The 20,990-nt window shown below is 35.3% G+C and overlaps 1 protein-coding gene across 1 annotated transcript; it reads right to left on the minus strand.

Annotated features, from left to right (window-relative positions):
- Nucleotides 1–13,833: 13,833 nt before the first annotated feature.
- LOC133330693 (UDP-glycosyltransferase UGT5-like) lies at nt 13,834–17,144 on the minus strand (the record flags this gene model as incomplete). Its single annotated transcript, XM_061539101.1, has 4 exons — nt 13,834–14,498; nt 14,569–14,772; nt 16,348–16,809; nt 16,874–17,144. Coding segments are annotated over 4 exons (1,602 nt in total), but the record flags the coding sequence as incomplete, so codon positions are not given.
- Nucleotides 17,145–20,990: the final 3,846 nt, after the last annotated feature.

The following is a 20,990-nucleotide window of genomic DNA, read 5'->3' on the forward strand; positions in this document are numbered from 1 at the left end:
CTTTTGCCTGTTACAAACATTTGCACAAATACATAATGCCCTGTACCACAGTGTGGTGAAGGGTATTAAAATCATTCCTCAGTGACTGAGTATTTTTTTTTCTATAGAAAAAATCTGTCCGCAGTGACTGGGGAATTTTTTTCTATAGAAAAAAATTTGTCCTCAATAGCCGAAGAATTTTTATATAGAAAATAATCAGTTCAAAGTGACAGAGAATTTTATTTCTATAGAAAAAAATCTGTCCTCAGCGACGGCGGAACTTTTTCAATAGAAATAAACCTGTCCTCAGCGACTGCGGTTTTGTTTTCTATAGAACAAATCTAGCCTCAGAGACTGTTTTATTATTTTATATTAAGAAAAATTATTCCTCAGTGACTGAGGAATTTTGTATAAAGTCTGTTCTATGTGGCTAGAAAAAAATCGGTCCTCACTATCTGACGAATTTTCTTCTATAGAAAAAAATTTGTCCAATAACCGAGGAATTTTTCTATAGAAAATAATCAGTTCTAAGTGACAGAGAATTTTATTTCGATAGTAAAAAATCTGTCCTCAGCGACTGCGGAATTTTTTCAATAGAAATAAACCTGTCCTCAGTGACAAAGGTTTTTTTCTATAGGAAAAAAATCTATCCTCAGAGACTGTGGGATTATTTTCTATTAAGAAAAATTAGTCCTCAGTGTCTAAGGAATTTTTTATAAAGTCTGTTCTAAGTGACTAGAAAAAAAACGGTCCTCACCGTCTGACGAATTTTCTTCTGTAGAAAAAATCTGTCCTCAGTGAAAGAAAATGCAGTCCTCTGTGATTGAGGTAATTTTTCAATAGAAATAAACCTGTCCTCAGTGACTAAGGATTTTTTTTTTTTATAGAAAAAAATCTGTCCTCAGCGACTGAGGATTTTTTTCCGAAGAAAAAAAAAATCAATCCACTGACCAATATTTTCTATAGAAATAATCAGTTTTGAGAGAGATTGAGGGTGACCGCAAGAATGTCTCACAATTTGTATAGGGTATCACATAGTCGATGCCTATTCTTACCGGTTCAAACTAACTTACGAAGCATCTAGTTTTTCAATCTCTTATCATGCAAATTTTAGTTTCTTAACTATCAATTCAAAACAAATATTTTTGGAGCTGTTGTTATGACCACTAATATTTAATAAAAAAAAAACGCCGAGTCATTATTATGGTGAGAACCATAGACAATTTGAGATTTAATACAATGATACAGCAAAAATGGGCATAGCTACACGCATGCACACTCACACACGTACATTTGTATTATATACTAAGAATCTCTCAGACGCAACTTGTTTGAAGAAGCGGTTATACTAGGTGTTGTTATTGTAATGATTATGAAGAGTAAAATGTTTTTTCAATTGACTAGCCTCCATACACAACAAACGATCTTCGCACCTAACCATCATCGGAATCTATTAAGATCGACATTAATTACGATTTTACTACATCCGAACACAATGTGGAGGTTTTTACAACCGGCTTCTTGTTTTATTAGATCTGCCCGTCAAACGAAAATGAAAACAAGACAACAAAATGATATTTTCAATCATTATCTACACGCGACTTACTAACACAAATATCAACTAGTTTTTTTAGTTTTTATTTTTTAATAACAATGACGGGCAAAATTGTTCACACATTTCTTGGAAGCACTCAATACGTTTTTATAATAGGCGGAGAATTTTGTTGAATGTTGGAAACAATTTTGAAGTGGGGAATCGTTGGGGGTTTATTTTTTTAAAAAGTGTCCGCAGCGACTGTGTATTTTTATACCTCCACCATAGTATGGAGGGTATATTAATTTTGTCATTCCGTTTGTAACTCACCGAAATATTCATTTCCGACCCTATAAAGTACATATATTCTTGATCAGGGTAAAAATCTAAGACGATCTAGCCATGTCCGTCCGTCCGTCTGTTGTAATCACGCAATCGATAGGGTGCTGAAATTTTGCATAGGGTTGTTTTTTGTCCGCAGGTAGGTCAAGTTCGAAGATAGGATATATCGGTCCACGTTTAGGAATAGCTCCCCTTATTGGGTACTAAATGTCGCCACAAAAAATTATAAATATAGGCCCACTTTTTCTGGTAGCCCCAATATAACGGTACCTCCTAATTTTTAGTATTTTGGGGGTTTTGGTCGTATTTTTCCACCGAATTGGCTGTAATTTAGTGCTTTGAGTTCTAAATAGGTTCCAAATCACTCCACAAAAGACTATGAATATAGGTCCATTTTTTCTGGTAGCCCCCATATAAGGGTACCCCCAGTTTTCGGTATTTTGGGGCACTTGAGCGCGTTTTCAACCGAATTCGCTGAAATTTGATACATTAAGTTCTTATTGGGTACCAAATATCTCCACTAAAAATTATAAATATAAGTCCTTTTTTCTGGTAGTCCCCATATAAGGGTACCCCCAATTTTCGGTATTTTGGGATTCTTTAGCGCATTTTTCAGGTACCCCCAAATTTCGGCATTTGGGGGATCTTGAGCGCGTTTTTCAACCGGAATCACTGAAATTTGGTATTTTGTAGCCGTATATGGAAACAAATCTCCCTACCAAAAATTATTAATAGTCAACCCCTTTTAGGCGTAGTCCCCATATAACCCCATTTTTTTTATAATTATAATTATCTGATTTTTCCGCATTTTGGGTTTGGTTGTAACACTCTGTTGTAATCATTTCACCTGCGAAGGATATCGAGAAAAAAAACTAGAACGTACGGTTCGATAATGAACTATATGTGAACTATAGTCCGCATTTAGGCTTAGCCATAGCCCCTGTGTGGGAGGTACCAGAAGGCATGGGCCGATATTCCCCAAATTCGGACATGAACTAAGTTTGGAAGACATAATAAGATGGGATGAAATCAAATTTTTCTGAAACGGATTTGGTCCCAAGAAACATGGGGTCTAGAACCAATATTTCGATGAGGCACATTTTCACCGTGTGAAAGTGTATACACACTAATTAGCCATAAGGATGAGGGTATAATTGTCTATTAAAAATTATTGTTTACATAATCGGATTGTAGAAATGTCGGTATAGGTCCATTTTTTGGTATGTTCCCTATATTTTCATTTCAAGTACCTGTCAGTATATCTATGGTGGAGGTTATCCAAAGTTCGACCCGGCCGAACTTAACGCTTTTTCACTTGTTTTCTATAGGAACACATTTGTACTCTACAGAATTATAGGTCCACCTTTTTTAGGTATATCGATTTTCCTAGCGACATTTTCAAACAAATAGACTATAATTTAATATTCTAGGTTTTTGGAGAATTAGAAACACTATACCGGAAAAATTAATATGATGTAATTTGAAGTACCGTTAAATAAATTATTCGCTGTTAAATATTTTTGGTGTAACCCTTATAGCCCTCAAATAAGTGTCTAAATCGAATTTATTTATTTTCTATACAAAACCCATATGGGAGAGTAATAAGTTTCGCCTGGGCCAGATCAGATGGTATTCTTATGGAAAACCATATGGTCCTCTTTTTACGGATCCGAAAGTAGGTCTTCTTATATAAAAAACAGAAGGACTTCTATCAGAAACACCGAAGGTCTTCTTATAAGTTGGTATTTGTAGAAGGCCAGTAAGTCTTAATAGTGGCGATGAAGAAGATACCCCAGAACCAATAAGAGATGATTGTATAGAGTGTATACCACCTAGCCAAGATGAGGTCATAAAAGCAATTAATCGGCTCAAGAACAACAAAGCAGCAGGAGCCGATGGGTTACCAGCCGAACTATTCAAGACTGGTGGCCAGATGCTGGTCAGGAGCATGCACCAGCTGATTAGCACAATTTGGCTAGATGAATGCATGCCCAATGATTGGAACCTCAGCATCCTGTGTCCCGTGCACAAAAAATGAGACAAGACGATATGTGCCAACTATAGAGGAATAAGGCTCCTTCCCATCGCATATAAAGTGCTATCCAGTGTGCTGTGTGAACGATTGAAGCCAATGGTCAATGACATCATCGGAACATACCAATGCCGCTTCTGACCTGGCAAATCCACCATTGACCAGATTTTCACTCTGCGCTAAATCCTGGAAAAGACCCACGAAAAACTCATCGACACATACCACCTATTTGTCGACTATAAAGCCGCATTCGACAGCCCTATCCGTTCAGAGATGGTTTAAAGCCATGTCTACGTTCGGCATTCCTGCAAAATTAATACGGCTATGCAGGATAACGTTAAGTGGCACAAGGTCAGCCGTTAAAGTAGGAAAGGTCCTATCGGAGCCCTTCAATACCGAACGAGGATTCAGACAAGGTGACAGTTTGTCGTGTGATCATACGAGACGCAAAGGTGAACAGAAATAGCACTCTGTACACCAAACAACATCAGTTACTCGCCTACGCCGATGACATCGATATAATGGGTCGAACATTACGAGCAGTAACAGCCACCTTTGAACAAATTGAAAAGGAGTCTGCCAAAGTGTGCCTGACAGTAAACGGCGACAAGACCAAGCTGATGGTATCAACGCGCAAGACGTCCAGTAGACTTGGACCAACTGTGGAACTTGAGAACTACAGCTTCGAGGTAGTTAAATACTTTATATACCTTGGTACCGCCATAAATAAAACGAATAATATCAGTTTTGAAATTCGGAGAAGGATTTTGATGGCCAACAGATGCTACTATGGTCTAAGTAAGCAGTTTAGAAACAAGGCCACCTCTCGTCAGACCAAACTCACACTTTACAGGACGCTGATACTACCCGTGCTATTATATGGATCAGAAGCATGGGTACTTGCGCAAGCAGATGAGGCAGCGCTTGGGGTGTTTGAGAGAAAAATTCTCCGAAAGATCTACGGGCCGATCTGCGTCGACAAAGTCGGACAGGGCCAACTATATGATACCCTTCACCACTTTGGGTATATTCTACATATGTATCCTAACATATGTAGAATATATCTGAACCGATTTCAGGGAAACTTGCCAGAGACTAATTTATATTACATCAGTACGTTGTATGGCTCTTTTCACGAAGCTTAGCAGCATCATTCCAGACTTAATTCATTACCCTATACCAAAATTCCTGCAAATCAAAAGATATAAAGGGACTTTGGTGCACCAATTACATAAAATCGGACGAAAATATATATGGGAGCTAAATCTAAATCTGATCCGATTTTCAGGAAACATAACGCTTCACTTCATTACGATATGCCAAATTTCGTGCAAATGGAAAGATATGTATGGACATTGGTACACCATTTACCTTAAATCGGACGAAAATATATATGGGAGCTATATCTAAATCTGGACCGATTTCCAGGAAACTGAACACACATCATTCTAGACCTAATTCATTACGCTGTGCCAAATTTCATGCAAATCGAACGATATATAGGGACATTGGTACACCATTTACATTAAATCGGACGAAAATATATATGGGAAATTACAAAAATCTTTTAAATTCCTTGAAGCTGAGGTTTGCAAGGTTATAACTCGCGAAATATGAACATATTGCATATAATTAAAATTCAATTCTATAAAATTAAGTGTTCTTGTCAAAATCTTAAAATATTTGTAATAAATAATAAGTTGCGTGGAAGCTGTGATGGTGGTAATGTAAAAAAATGGGTGAAAATGTGTTGAAGCCAACGAGTTTTTTTGTGTTCGTTCCCGATTTGTGGCTAAACTACACAACGCACTCACATGTGATCAGTGACTAAGTTGCAGAATACCCCATGGACAATATGGTTCTAATGTATGATTTTTCGATATAATCACTGCATCCACCCAAAATTGATGCTGACATTTTGAAGCCGGATTTTCCGTGTTTTTTGAATTTTTCTTATAATTAGGATGCGCATCCAGATAATAGAATAAACTAATTATAGGATTGTAGAACTCGTGATTCTACTTCGTTTAGTGTATATCTCATGAATGTGCTCACTGTAGCTTCTTTGCAATTGGGTTTCAAAGACGAAAATTTGGTGCGTAAATTTTTATAAAAAACATATTTTTTGAGTCTACAATTAAGAAAGTCCATTCATATTCCGTGGAACCGCGCGTGATTTTAGTTTTTTTACGTGCCGGATCTAATGAGCCCATCCATGTTCAATTCCGTCCAATAAAACGGCGGATATAAGTACCTTGAATGTGGGAAAAACTACAAAACCTTATTTTGACAAATTCGCGTAAATAATCGCGGTTTTCTTCGAATTAATTTTACATGCATTTATGCTTGTATTGTCAAATTCGCGAATCTGTGTGGAAATAGGTCAAAAATACATCGATACGCGAATAATATGCGTATTTTATCCAAAATTGATTGTGGAGGCACATCCGCGGTTCTTAACCGATCCTTTTAAAATAGGTGTCCTTTTGTGTATTTTCATAGGAGATTACTGAAATCGGATGCGCATAAAAATCGTATGCACGTTGCGTGATTTGTAGCCATTTTTAGGGTTTTTGCATAGTAAAGTGCATCGAGTGGCACACTTTGACCGCTATATTAAACATCGAAAAATTCATAATTATTGAAAGACATTGATTCGGTTTATACGAAAATCGCATGCGCATCAACTGATTTCAACTAATTCGCGAATTGCAAGCTTTTCAATATTGATCATTTTGAAGTATTGTAAGTGCAATATATTTGGCCATTAATGACGTCGAAACTCTTATCAGATGAATCTACCGATATTTAACAATCATCTAAAAGAATTTGCAGAAGAAAGCGTCGTATATTTTAGAAGATTAAGGCAAAACCGTATCCTCTTAACCATACAAAAAAATCGAAAATTCAAAAAAACTTTTGTTTTAATTCAAAAATTAATTTATTTTATTTTCCGATATCTTCATGTTTCTATTTGTTTTGCGCGATTATTAAACCGTATTTCAGTGTGATTTGACTAGTATGCAAAGAAAACAATGGTGTTTAAGCATTTGTGAAGAAATTCGCGAATAACAACGAATAGGAATCCATTTAATTTATATTTGAAACACAAGATTTAAAACCGCTATAACTTTTGTGCGCAGCATCCGAATTTGTGAACGCGTACAGATTTCGAATCAGCATATTTTTCTTAACCTATGTACCAAAAATCATAAATGTGCTCGCAAAAAAAATTTTCAAAATTTTTTTAATGGAATTTTAAAAGAATTTTGTAATTTCCCATATGGGAGCTATTTCTAAATCTAAACCGATTTTCAATTTAAACCTAACTAATTACGCTGTGCTAAATTTCGTGCTGATCGAAAGATATTTAGGGACTTTGGCTCACCATTTACCTTAAATCGGACGAAAATATATATGGGAGCTCAATCTAAATCTGGACCGATTTCCAGGAAACTTAACACACATCATTCTGGACATAATTCATCACGCTATGCCAAATTTCGTGCAAATCGAACGATATATAGGGACTTTGGTACACCATTTACATTAAATCGGACGAAAATATAAATTGTAAAGTGTGAGCCAATTGAAATCATACAACACATTTTCTGCAAAATCGAGTTTTTTTCGATTTATGTCGATTTTGCATTAAATGAGCGATATTGCCCACTGTATTCGGTAATGCTTATCATAGCAAATAGATGTCACTAATTTGATAAGATAAGATACAGGAGTGAGGAGAGTACAGCAAATATTTCTTTTCTATTCTAATCTGTCATATTTACTTTATAGAAATGCTTTTTTTTACAGATTAATTTCTAAATTCATATTGAGTTCATTACTGAGAGAAAATTAATCACGCGAAGTTGTTTGAAATGCAACTATTAAAGGAATAATTACTTATTATTACATTACATTGTCTATAATACCTGCAATTTGTTAATAAAAAAACAACATTCCAATTAACAGCAAATTGCGGTAAAATTGTTATTTGCATTTAAGATGGATTACTGATTTTATGAAATAATAATTTTATTGTTAACATATGCGTTTTATTAATTTAAAATATTTTGCTTATAGCTCCCTTTGCAATTTAGATTTCCTTTTTTCTACTAATTATACCCTTCACCACTCTGTGGTACAAGGTATCACCACTTTGTGGTTATGTTTGGTTCCTTTTGAGAATATGCATAGAATTACTTTCTGGTGCACCAGATAAGATAAATGGTGCACCAAAGTCCCTAAATATCTTTCGATTTTCACGAAATTTGGCTAAGCTTACGGAATTAAGCCTAGAATGATGTGTGCTAAGTTTCGTAAAAATCGGTTCAGATATAGATATAGCTCTCATATATATTTTCGTCCGATTTGATGTAAATGAAGCACCAAAGACCCTATATATTCATCTATTTGTACGAAATTTGGCATAGCGTACTGACTTGAGTCTAGAAAAATGTGTGCTATATATATATATATATATATATATGCATTGCGTCCGATTTAATGTAAATGGTGCACCAAAGTCCGAGAATATTTTTCAATTTGCACGAAATTTGGCATAACGTAATGAATTGAGTCTAGAATGATGTGTGCAAAGTTTCGTGAAGATCCATGTATATTTAGATATAGCTCCCATATATATATATATATATATATATTCATTCGATTTTACATAAATTGTGCACCAAACTCCTAATGTTTGTCCGATTAACACGAAACGTTGGACAACGTAGCAAATTAAGACTTCAATGACTTTAAAGGGTTTTGTTGAAATGTGTATTAAGAACGGGTGTCTGATTGAAATTAAATTTTTAACAGTGCGGCGTACCGAATAGCGTGTATCAATTATGCTATAAATCCATAAATTTGTCGCATGGTACAGTCAGTGAAGGGTATCACATCGGTGAAGGGTATCATATAGTCGGTCCAGTCCGCCTTTACTACTTTTCTTAATGTGTGTTTTTATACCCTTCGCCACACTGTGGTACAGGGTATTATGTCTTTGTGCATATGTTTGTAACAGGCAAAAGGAAACGCGGTAGACACATGGTTCCTTTTGAGAATATGCATAGAATCACTTTCTGAGTCGATTTACGCATGTCCGTCCGTCTGTCCGTCTGTAGATGTTAAATTGTAAACAAAGGACAGGTCGCATTTATAATCCGATTTGGGTGAAATTTGGCACAAGTCACTTATTTGGCCCATGGACGAACCCCTATTGAAATTGGAAAATCGGTTCAGATTTAGATATAGCTCCCATATATATTTTCGCCCGATTTAAGGTAAATGGGGCACCAAAGTCCCTCCATATCTTTCGATTTCCATGAAATTTGGCACAGCGTACTGAATTAGGTCCAGAATGATGCGTGCCAAATTTCGAGAAAATCGGTTCAGATTTAGATATAGCTCCCATATATAGTTTCGTCCGATTTAAGGTAAATGGGGCACCAAATTCCCTCTATATCCTTCGATTTCGAAATTTGGTACAGAGTACTGAATTAGGTCCAGAATGATGTGTGCCAAGTTTCGAGAAAATCGGTTCAGATTTAGATATAGCTCCCATATATAGTTTCGTCCGATTTAAGGTAAATGGGGCACCAAAGTCCCTCTATATCTTTCGATTTGCATGAAATTTGGCACAGCGTACTGAATTAAGTCTAGAATGATATCTGCCAAATTTCGTGAAAATCGGTTCAGATTTAGATATAGCTCCCATATATAGATTCGTCCGATTTCATGTAAATGGTGCACCAAAGTCCATATATATCTATTGAATTGAGAGTAGAGCGATGTCTGCCAAGTTTCGTTAAAATCGGTTCAGATCTATATATATATATTTTGTCCGATTTAATTTAAATATTGTGCCAAAGTTCTTATGTTGCCTATCGCACGGAATTTAGTCCAGAATTTTGTGGGCCAAGTTTCGTAAAATTCGGTTGGGATTTAGATATAGCTGATATGAAGTAATTGACGCACCAAGAAACCAATATATGGCTGATAGGAACTAAACGTACCGAAATTAGTATAACTTAACCTGTGACAAGTTTCGTTGAAATCGTTTCATATTTGGGTATAGCTTCTATATATACTTTCGTCCGATTTTAAGTAAATTGTACATCAAACTCCTCATGTTTGTCAGATTGACATAACATTTTGCACAACGTACAAAATTGAGCCTAGAATAACGTAGTTACGTTTTCTAGAAGTACAGACATAGCCCAACGGATGACCTATTGATATTTGTTTGAAGTCGATTTTCATACTTTTGTCCCAAACGAATGACATGTTTATGGATAGATCTAGTCCGATTCACATTTAGATAAATATCACATATTTTATTTCATCCAATTTCATGTTAATAATGCTGTTTAATATACCCATAGTGGTGAAGGGTATCATATAGTCGACCCAGTCCGACTTTACTACTTTTCTTACTGTTTTTGTTTTTATCCCTACGAAATATATATTCCAGGAATATAGTTTGCCGTACCGTCGTATTTCCTTCTTCCATTGGAATATTTATCATTACCAGATTAATAGTATTCTAAACCCTTAGAATAGATGTCTGATTTTTCAAGTGGTCTGTTTTCGTTAGCATGGTAGGCCTATCTGAATATTGTTGTTTTTATTATAATTTTTATCAGTATATATTTCTAGAATCATTGACCACCCTCAGTGATATTTAATAAACTAGCAACCTTCATGCCCTGACAGGTGTTTCATACTCAGTGGCAATACATTAATCGTCAAACAAGGTGGTGGTGGTAATAATATTATGCTTTATCTGAAAATAGTTATTTTGCCAATAATAAAAAAATTATAAAAATAATCGGTACGCATTTTTACCTAGGAAACCTTGATTGTTTTTAGATAACACCCATAACTAATGAGAATTTGCTTAAGACCAACAATAATGGGAAATCACTTGATTAGACCGTAATCTATGTGGTAGGCAGGGTACTTCAGAAAAAATAAATCGATCATGGCAAACGACAAATAAACAAGATACATTTCTATGAACGTGAATGAACTTAAAAAATATTTATTAAAAAACTTAAGGATGGTATTGAAATTTTTACCACATGTAGTCCTTGGGGTCCTGATTACAACGGTGTCCTTTGTTTTTTTTTTTTTTGGAAATCGGACATATGGGCCTACAAAGTTCCGTTGGTACCCTTATATTTTCTCACGGTTTTTAACATTTACTGAGGCAATATGGGTATCAATTAAAAGCGTTTGACGTACTGATTACAATAATAATATTCAAATTAAAAGGAGATGCGATCGCGTAGCCGGAGCTGCCACCAGTCCATAAGAGAATGTCTTAAAACCCCGGCCGAGGGGCGGCTACCCGCAAACACTGTTCTAACTAGAAGGAGATTCGGTCGCGTAGCCGTAGTTAACGTTTGTCCATAGGGGAAAGTCTTAAATCCCCGGTCGAAAGCCATTTACCCACAAACACCCATACTGGGTTTCAAAATTAAAGAAGGGTCCCGTGGAATTTTGGAGACCCATATCTCAGAATGAGTGAACTTATTTCATAAGAATATTAAATTTTTGTAATTAAATGCTTTAAATTAATACCCACATTGTCTCAGTAAATGTTAAAAACCGTGAGAAAAAATAGTGGCCCCAACGGAACTTTGGAGGTCCATATCTCCGGAAATACCGATTTCCGCAAGAAAAAAAGGATACCATAGTAATCAGGGCCCCAAGGACTATATGTGGTAAAAGTTTCAAAAAGATCCGCGAGGGGGCCCTAAACCAGACTTGTTCCAAAATTAAAATATAATAATCGATGTCTTGTGGAGTTCCCTGAAAAAAATATTTATAACCAGTAAGAAAAATAGTAAAATCGGACTAGGCCGACTATATGATACCCCTCACTACTTTGGGTATATTGTACATATTTATCCTTACAATTGCATGTCAGTGTTCCCTCGAAGGAACATAATCATGCCTTTCTGCAACCTATGCTAAATTTAATTTCATTCGGGCTTGTTTAGAATAGCCTGGGACAAATTTATGGAATACGATTTATACCAAAATTGATGCAATCTATTCGGTACTGTTAAAAATTATTTTCAATCAGACACCCGTTCGAAATACATATGGAAGCTATGGCTGGATCTGCACCAATTTCAACAAAACGCAATAATGTCATTCAAGTCTCAATCGAAATCTGAATCGTTTTTCCCGAAACGTACCACACAGCATTCTAGACTCAATTCAGTACGATATGCCAAATTTCGTACAAATCGAAGAATATAAAGGGTCTTTGGAGCAAAATTTACATAAAATCGGACGAAAATATATATGGGAGTAATATCTAAATCTGAACCGATTTTCACGAAACTTGGCACACATCGGTCTAGACTTAATTCAGCACGCCATGCCAAATTTCGTGCAAATCGGAGGGTTGTTAGGGATTTGGTGCACCATTTACCTTAAATCGGACGAAAATTTATAGGGGAGCTCTAACTAAATCTGAACCGATTTCCACACATCATTCTAGGCTCAATTGAGCACGCTATGCCAAATTTCGTGCAAATCGGAGGGTTGTTAGGGATTTGGTGCACCATTTACCTTAAATTGGACGAAAATATATATGGGAGCTATATCTAAATCTGAACCGATTTTCAGGAAACTTAACACACATCATTCCAGGCTGAATTTAGTACGCCGTGCTAAATATCGAGCAAATCGAAAGATATTTAGGCACTTTGGTGCACCATTTACCTTAAATCGGATGAAAATATATATGGGAGCTATCTCTAAATCTGAACCGATTTTCAGGAAACTTAGCACACAGCATTCTGGGCTTAATTCAGTACGTTGTGCCAAATTTCGTGCAAATCGAAGCATATATAGGGACTTTGGTGAACCATTTACATTATATCGGTTGAACATGTATATGGGAGCTATATCTAAATATGGACCGATTTTCGCGAAACTTGGCACACATCATTCCAGGCTTAATTCCGTAAGCTGAGCCAAATTTCGTGCAAATCGAAAGATATGTAGGGACTTTGGTGCACCATTTAACTTAAATCGGACGAAAATATATATGGGAGGTATATCTAAATCTGAACCGATTTTCACGAAACTTAGCACACGCATTCTAGCCTTAATCCAGTACGTTGTGCCAAATTTCGTGGAAATCGAAAGTTATATAGGTACTTTGGTGCACCATTTACCTTAAATCGGATGAAAATATATATGGGAGCTATATGTAAATCTGAACCGATATTCACGATTCTTAACACTCATCGTTCTAGACTTAATTCAGCACGCCATGCCAAATTTCGTGCAATTCGGAGCTTATATAGGGACTTTGGTGCACCATTCACCATAAATCGGACGAAAATATATATGTGAGCTATATCTAAATCTAAACCGATTTTCACGAAACTTGAAACACATCATTCCAGGCTTAATTTAGTACATTGTGCCAAATTTCGAGCAAATCGAAAGATATATAGGGACTTTGGCGCACCATTTACCTTAAATCGGACGAAAATATATATGGGAACTCGAACTAAATCTGAACCGATTTCCACGAGTCTTTGCACACATCATTCTAGGCTTAATTCAGCATGCCATGCCAAATTTCGTGCAAATCGGAGGATTTATAAGGATTTGGGGCACAATTTACCTTAAATCGGACGAAAATATATATGGAAGCTATATCTAAATCTGAACCGATTTTCTTCAATTTCAATAGCGTTCGTCCTTTGGCCAAAGAAGTGAGCTGTGCCAAATTTCAGCCTTAATTGAACATAAAAAAATATTTATGAAAAATTCAGGCCTCATGACGGTTCTTGAAATATTAAAATCCACAGTGTTTTGAAAAAAAAATTACTTTTTTTTAAATTCCATAAATATTTATTACTTAATTCTGTACAATAAAATATAACATATAATATAAAAATAATCTACACATTTAATTCATTTTAATTTTCCTATTCGAACTAATACCAAAAAGTAGCTTCTTTAACACGTAACGTACAACTAAAATAGCAGCCAATAGCAGAACAACAACAAATGCAATAACATCTAATAAATAAAATTGATACCATTTCAAATCCAAACCGGCAGAACGTAGCTGAGGTGCCCCCTTGTGACGTATCACATATTCAATCCAATAGGCAGCAGTTTCCCTGGAGCCCATAGGGCGATCACGAAAGATGCGTGAATAACGTTGAACATTATCACGATACTGGCGGTCATAGATCAGCTTATTTAATGAATCGCGAAGCAGATCGTGTGTAATTGTAAGGAAATCTAAACTAATGGCATAACCGTGTCTTTCGGATTTCCGTAAATTCAATTGTTGATCACAATAGAAGGGTATACCCAGCATGGGTACACCGTGGTGAACACCTTCTTGGGTACCGAACAGACCGCCGTGGGTTATGAAAACTTTCGTATTGGGATGGGCCAAAATATCCGATTGTGGCAGCCATTTTTTGATCATGATATTCTCGGGCAGATTGGGAATACTTTCATTTTCAAATTTCCAAATGACACGCTGTTTCATTGCGGCAAAGACATCCAGGAAAATGTGCAGCTTATCTTCGGGCATGTCTTTGGATTGGACGTTGCTTCCTGTAATGTTCAAGAAAAATATAAAAATGATATTATTTATGTTTAAAATAGAATTCTGGTAGGACCTTACCCAAGCTAAAGAAAATCACACCGTCTTTGGCTCCATCCATAAATTGTTGAATATCCTGTGGTAGCTTCTTGGGTGGGTAAATGTGCATACCACCCACAAAAATGATACCTGGGACCAAAGGTCTTGCCGTGGTCAATGGAATGTGGCTGTTCAATAACATCACCGAAATATTCTTCTCCATTTCTGAGACTGAGGGAATTGTAACTGAAGATAAAATAGAAAAAAACGAATGTTTATTAAAAATTTCATGCCTTAAAGGACCTTGAAAATTAAAGGGACCTTAAAAAAATATTTATTAAAAAATCCACGCCTTAAGGGACCTTGAAAAAATATTTATTAAAATATCCAAATCTTAAAAGAATTTGAAAAAAAAAATTATTAAAAAAACCACGCCTTAAGGGACCTTAAAAAAATATTTATTAAAAAATCCACGCCTTAAGGGACCTTTAAAATGTTTATTAAAAAACCTAGCCATGTGGAGGTCCTTGAAAAATACTTATTAAAAATCCATGCCTTGTGCAGGACCTGGAAAATATTTGTAAAAAGTTCTACGTCTTATTCAGGTCCTGGAAAATATTTATTTGTAAAATTCACGCCTTAAGTAGGTCCTTGAAAATATTTAGCAAAAAAAAAAAAAAAAAAAATCGTCATAGGTTATGACGAATTTTATGCAAATCGAAAGATATATAGGGACTTTGGTACACCATTTCTATAAATCGGAAGAAAGTATATATGGGAGCTATATCTAAATCTGAAGCGATTTTTAGGAAACTTGGCACACATAATTCTAGACCTAATTCATTACGCTGTGTCCAATTTCGTGCACATCGAAAGATATATAGTGACTTTGGTGCCCCATTTACCTTAAATCGGACGAAAATATATATGGGAGCTATATCTAAATCTGCACCGATTTTCTCGAAACTAGGCACACATCATTCTGGACCTAATTCAGTACTCTATGCCAAATTTCGTTCAAATCGAAAGATATATAGGGACTTTGGGGCCCCATTTACCTTAAATCGTACGAAAATATATATGGGAGCTATATCTAAATCTGAACCGATTTTCTTGAATTGCAATAGGGTTCGTCCTTGGGCCAAATAAGTGACATGTGCCAAATTTCGTGCAAATCGAAAGATACATAGGGACTTTGGTGCTCCATTTACCGTAAATCGGACGAAAATATATATGGGAGCTATATCTAAATCTGGACCGATTTTCAGGAAACTTAACATACATCATTCTAGACCTAATTCATTACGCTGTGCCAAATCTCGTGCAAATCGAAAGATATATAGGGACTTTGGTACGCCATTTACCTTAAATCGGACGAAAATATATATGGGAGCTATATCTAAATCTGAACCGATTTTCTCGAAACTAGGCACACATCATTCTGGACCTAATTCAGTACTCTATGCCAAATTTCGTGCAAATCGAAAAATATTGGAACTTTGGTGCCCCTTAAATCGGACGAAAATATATATGGGAACTATATCTGAATCTAAACCGATTTTCTTGAATTTCAATAGCGTTCGTCCTTGGGTCAAATAAGTGACATGTGCCAAATTTCGGGCAAATCGAAAGATACATAGGGACTTTGGTGCTCCATTTACCTTAAATCGTACGAAAATATATATGGGAGCTTTATCTAAATCTGGACCGATTTTCAGTATTTCAGTATTTATTGGACCTTGAAATAATATTTATCTTAAAATCTATTAAAATTTCCTTCGTCTACTTAATGTCTTAAAAAAACCTTTCCTCCAAACTTACCATTCAAATGGCCAAAATATTTCTTCACCATTTTATCCATTTCGGGAAAATAATGATATTCCCGTAGGAAATCTTCGGCCAATGAGTAGTATGAATTCAATAGCCGCTCCTTAAACGTCATATGATCATTGTAATCCGTAAAACCATGCGGTACAAATGACCATGGCGATAGCAAACCCATCATTTGACTCATATGATTTTCAAAACCCAATGTACCACTAGTAACCACAGGTACATCATAGATTTTAGCCAATGCCAAAAATGGTTCCTGATAGAATTGTTCACACAACAACAAATCATATTTTCCCCGAGGATTTGGTTCATTTATCAAATCTTGGACTGCGGGTTGTTGCAGGGCATGTTCAGTGGTGCCAAACCCAAGGACTTCTAACAAAAAGTGATTCTCCAAAACACCAATTGTACTCAAGTCGAAAATTGTTTTCGCCTTAAAATGGGCCTTGACTGAAATAAAAACAGGGATTATATTAATTTGCAAATAAATTGAAAAAATATTGTATACACTTACTATCACTCCAAAAATCATAGACCGGCTCTATGAGAATTTCCGTATAATTCTGTCCCAATTTTAGATGTTTCAATGAAAATGCCGCCACCATTGTGACATGATGTCCCCGATCGATTAGTTCCGTAATCAGTGCAGAATGCATTCCATAATGACTTTTTCCGGGAAATGAAAAAACTGCCAATATCCGAGATCCCTCACTGCCGGTGGGGTAATAGCTCAGCATCAAGAGTAGGGTGACGCTTAGCGCCGCCAATGTGAAATGTTTTCCAAGCTAAATGGAACAAATAAAATGTTTATAAATATATTTTACTTTACTTCTATAGATACATTATGTATCACTTAAACAATCCCTACAGGTCCTCAAACAATTCAAATATAAACGGAAGACTTTATTCTATAAATACTGGACCGAAAACATCTTTAAACCAGTAAGGAAAGAAGTAAAGTCGGACGGGGCCGACTATATAATACCCTTCACCATTTAGGGTATATTCGACAGATGAATCCTAAGGGAAGTCGCATTTTTGAAGGACCATTAGCAAAGGACCATTAAAAATTGGATCCATAAACAGGTCATTCTGCAACCTATACTAAATTTTTCATTTGTTCAGATATAGAGTAGTTTCTTACAACGGGACAATACTATGAAAATGAATTTGAAGCCAATAACAATCGGACATCCGTCGATTATTTGGATAAATATCTGATAAACATGAGATGTTTGGTGCACCATTTACTTAAAATCGGACGAAAATATATATGTAGAAGCCATATCTAAAACAAAGATTTGCCAGAGATTAGCTTATATTAATTACATTTCATTGCACAACATTGTACGGTAATTGGACAAACTTTAGGTCTTTAGTGCACAATTTACATAAAATCGGAAGAAAATATTTAAATCTGAACCGATTTTTACGAAACTAGGCACACATCATTCTAGACTTAATTTAGTACGCTATGCCCAATTTCGAGCAAATCGAAAGATATATAGGGTCTTTGGCGCACCATTTACCATAAATCGGACGAAAATATATATGGGAGCTATATCTAAATCTGAACCGATTTTCATGAAACTTAACATAAATCATTTTAGACCTATCATTACGCTGTGCCAAATTTCGTGCAAATCAAAATATACATAGGGACTTTAGTGCACAATTTACCTTAAATCGGTCGAAAATATATATGTGAGCTATATCTAAATCTGAACCGATTTTCTTGAATTTCAATGGGGTTCGTTCTTGGGCCAAATAAGTGATATGTGCCAAATTTCGTGCAAATCGAAAGGTATATAGGGACTTTGGTGCCCCATTTACCTTAATTCGGACGAAAATATATATGGGAGCTAAATCTAAATCTGAACAGAGTTTTAGGAAACTTGGCACACATCATTCTAGACCCAATTCATTACGCTGTGCCAAATTTCGTGCAAATCGAAAGATACATAGGGACTTTGGTGCACCATTTACTTTAAATCGGCCGAAACTATATATGGGAGCTATAGCTAAATCTGAACCTATTTTCTCGAAACTAGGCACACATCATTCTTGACCTAATTCAATACTTTATGCAAAATTTCGTGCAAATCGAAAGATATATAGGGACTTTGGTCCCCCATTTACCCTAAATCGGACGAAAATATATATGGGAGCTACATCTAAATCTGAACCGATTTTCTTGAATTTAAATAGCGTTCGTCCTTGGGCCAAAGAAGTGAGCTGTGCCAAATTTCATCTTAATTGGATCATAAATGCGACTTTTACTTTGTTTACAATTTAACATCTACAGACGGACGGACAGACGGACATGCATAAATCGACTTAGAAAGTGATTCTATGCATAAAAAAATTGAAAATATTAAAAAAATCTATGCCTAGATGATGGTTGAAGAGAACATTTTTGTGAAAAATCTTCGGGTGCCTGGAAAAAATTTTAAAAAATCTATGTTTAAATGACTGTTGAAAAAACATTTATTTTTTAAAAAAAAACCTACGCCAAAATGATTGTTCAGAAATATATATTGAAAATCCACGCTTTTTTGGTTGCTGTAGAAATATTTGGAAATATTTTAGGTACGCAAAGAAATGGGGATACATTTTGTAGTTGTTGTAGGGACTTATACATCCCTCAATATAGATCGTTCGTTAAACAAGTTTTTGTTTTTCAAAGTATATTTGCTCAACTTGAGTTTACATTTATTTTTCAAAACTTCACTTCTTATATTTTATTATATACGATTAAAATTGCACACATTTGTTTATTGTGATTTTTTTTTATATTTTTATATATTTACACTAATATTTATTTTATTTTTTAGGAATATATTTTATAAAATTACCATTTTCACTTAGTTTTCTTTTTTGTAAAATAATTGCGATTTTAAAAATCCAAAATATTAATTTTATTATTGTCTTCTTCTTTTTTCCAAAAATTCGAACACCATTTAAATCACTGCGAATATATTTCCGTTTCGCGTTCGCATGTCCGTTACATTCGACACCCTTTCGTAAACTGGTTGATTAACGATAAAACATCCGCATTACTAGAGGGCATTGAATATGTTGCCGATTATCTAATAATTTTGCCACGACCAGCAGAAAGATAATTGACGAACAAAACCTTCAAAGGCGAATAATACGAACATACAATTCAACAACAACAACAACTTATCGTTTTAAAGCAACAAATAGCTGTCGAGTAGATCAGTCAGTCATTTTTGAGTATCATTGTTTTGGGGGCAAACACGTGCTAGATATGCTACATGTGAGGTTGCATGTTTGCTGGTAGGTCTTTTTCGGTGTTGTATTCTGGGATGTGCATAAATTTAGCACAAAAATGCTGAATCATTATTTGGAAATTTTTGTTTGACAAACAAACATAATAGTTGTACTACTTTTACATATCGCTAATTTGCTGCAAGGCCGGCAAAAATCGAAAATCATGATTTTTCCAGTTAATGATGCAGATTTGTTCCCCCTAAAAAAATTTTGACTATGTTCAAAGTTTGGCTGAAATCGATTACTCCCTTCGAGTGTTATCGTGCGCCCCAGCCGGCCTGTCAGTCAGACGGACATTTGTAAATCAGCTCAAAATTTGTATACCCTACACAACTATGTTGTCAGGGTATTAGAGTAACTTCTGGTAATGTGGACCATGCATCAAATGTGGACCACCCCCCATATCTAAGAAAATGCTTGAAATATGCCAATGCCGCCTTGATAAATGTTTTCCTAATTAGTGAAAACAAACATCAAACTTGGTTTTTAATAAATAATTGCAATGTTGAAAATTTAGTAGGTGAAAATATAGCTATGATTGTAAAAGTGTGATTTGAAAATTTTTTAGCACAATAGTCGAACGATTTTGTAAAATAGTCGAACATTTTGTTTTTCTCGAATATACAGAGGTTATATGGTTTTCTTGTTTTCTTTAACAAAAATACACGTTTATCTGTAATTACTTTCGGTTATTTTTAAATTTTTATTCATTTTTGAAGCCGATAATTATTTTTAAATAAAAATATTCAATGTCGGGTAATGTGGACCACTATAAAAAAAAAAACTCGATATCCGAAATTATAGGTGCCTCGGTTGGATAATGAAGCAAGGGCCTTCAAAATACCGCAAATGTGGTGGTACCCTTAAATGGGGGCTATTCCAAAACATGGACCCATATATTTTTGCATTCATTGTTACCCAAGAGTGCAATAAATTGAAATTTATCACAATTAATCCACAACCTACCTTAAACTTACTGATCCTCATTACCCACACATACTGGTCCACATTACCCGCCAAGTTATTTTTATTTGCAGTTTAGAGTTTTTTCAAATATAATGCAATAACATTTTTATGGACAAATATATATAATTTTTGACCTGGAATATAATTAGCCAACAAATCTACCATGCTGTGAAAACAATTTGTTTTTATTTTTTACCGTTGTTACGCCCACAATATCAAAAAAAGAAAATGGTGGTCCACATTACCCGAAGTTACTCTATAGCTTTGTGCAGCCCCAAGAGTTTGTAACGCCGCGAAATATTGGTCCTAGACTCACCTTTAAGTATACCGATCCTCATATCTCGACTAGCTGAGTCGATCTAGACATGTGT

Source organism: Musca vetustissima, unplaced genomic scaffold, assembly GCF_032173495.1.
Source record: "Musca vetustissima isolate MV318-11 ecotype Yass unplaced genomic scaffold, APGP_CSIRO_Mvet_v1 utg7618, whole genome shotgun sequence".
In the NCBI taxonomy this organism is placed as follows: domain Eukaryota; kingdom Metazoa; phylum Arthropoda; class Insecta; order Diptera; family Muscidae; genus Musca; species Musca vetustissima.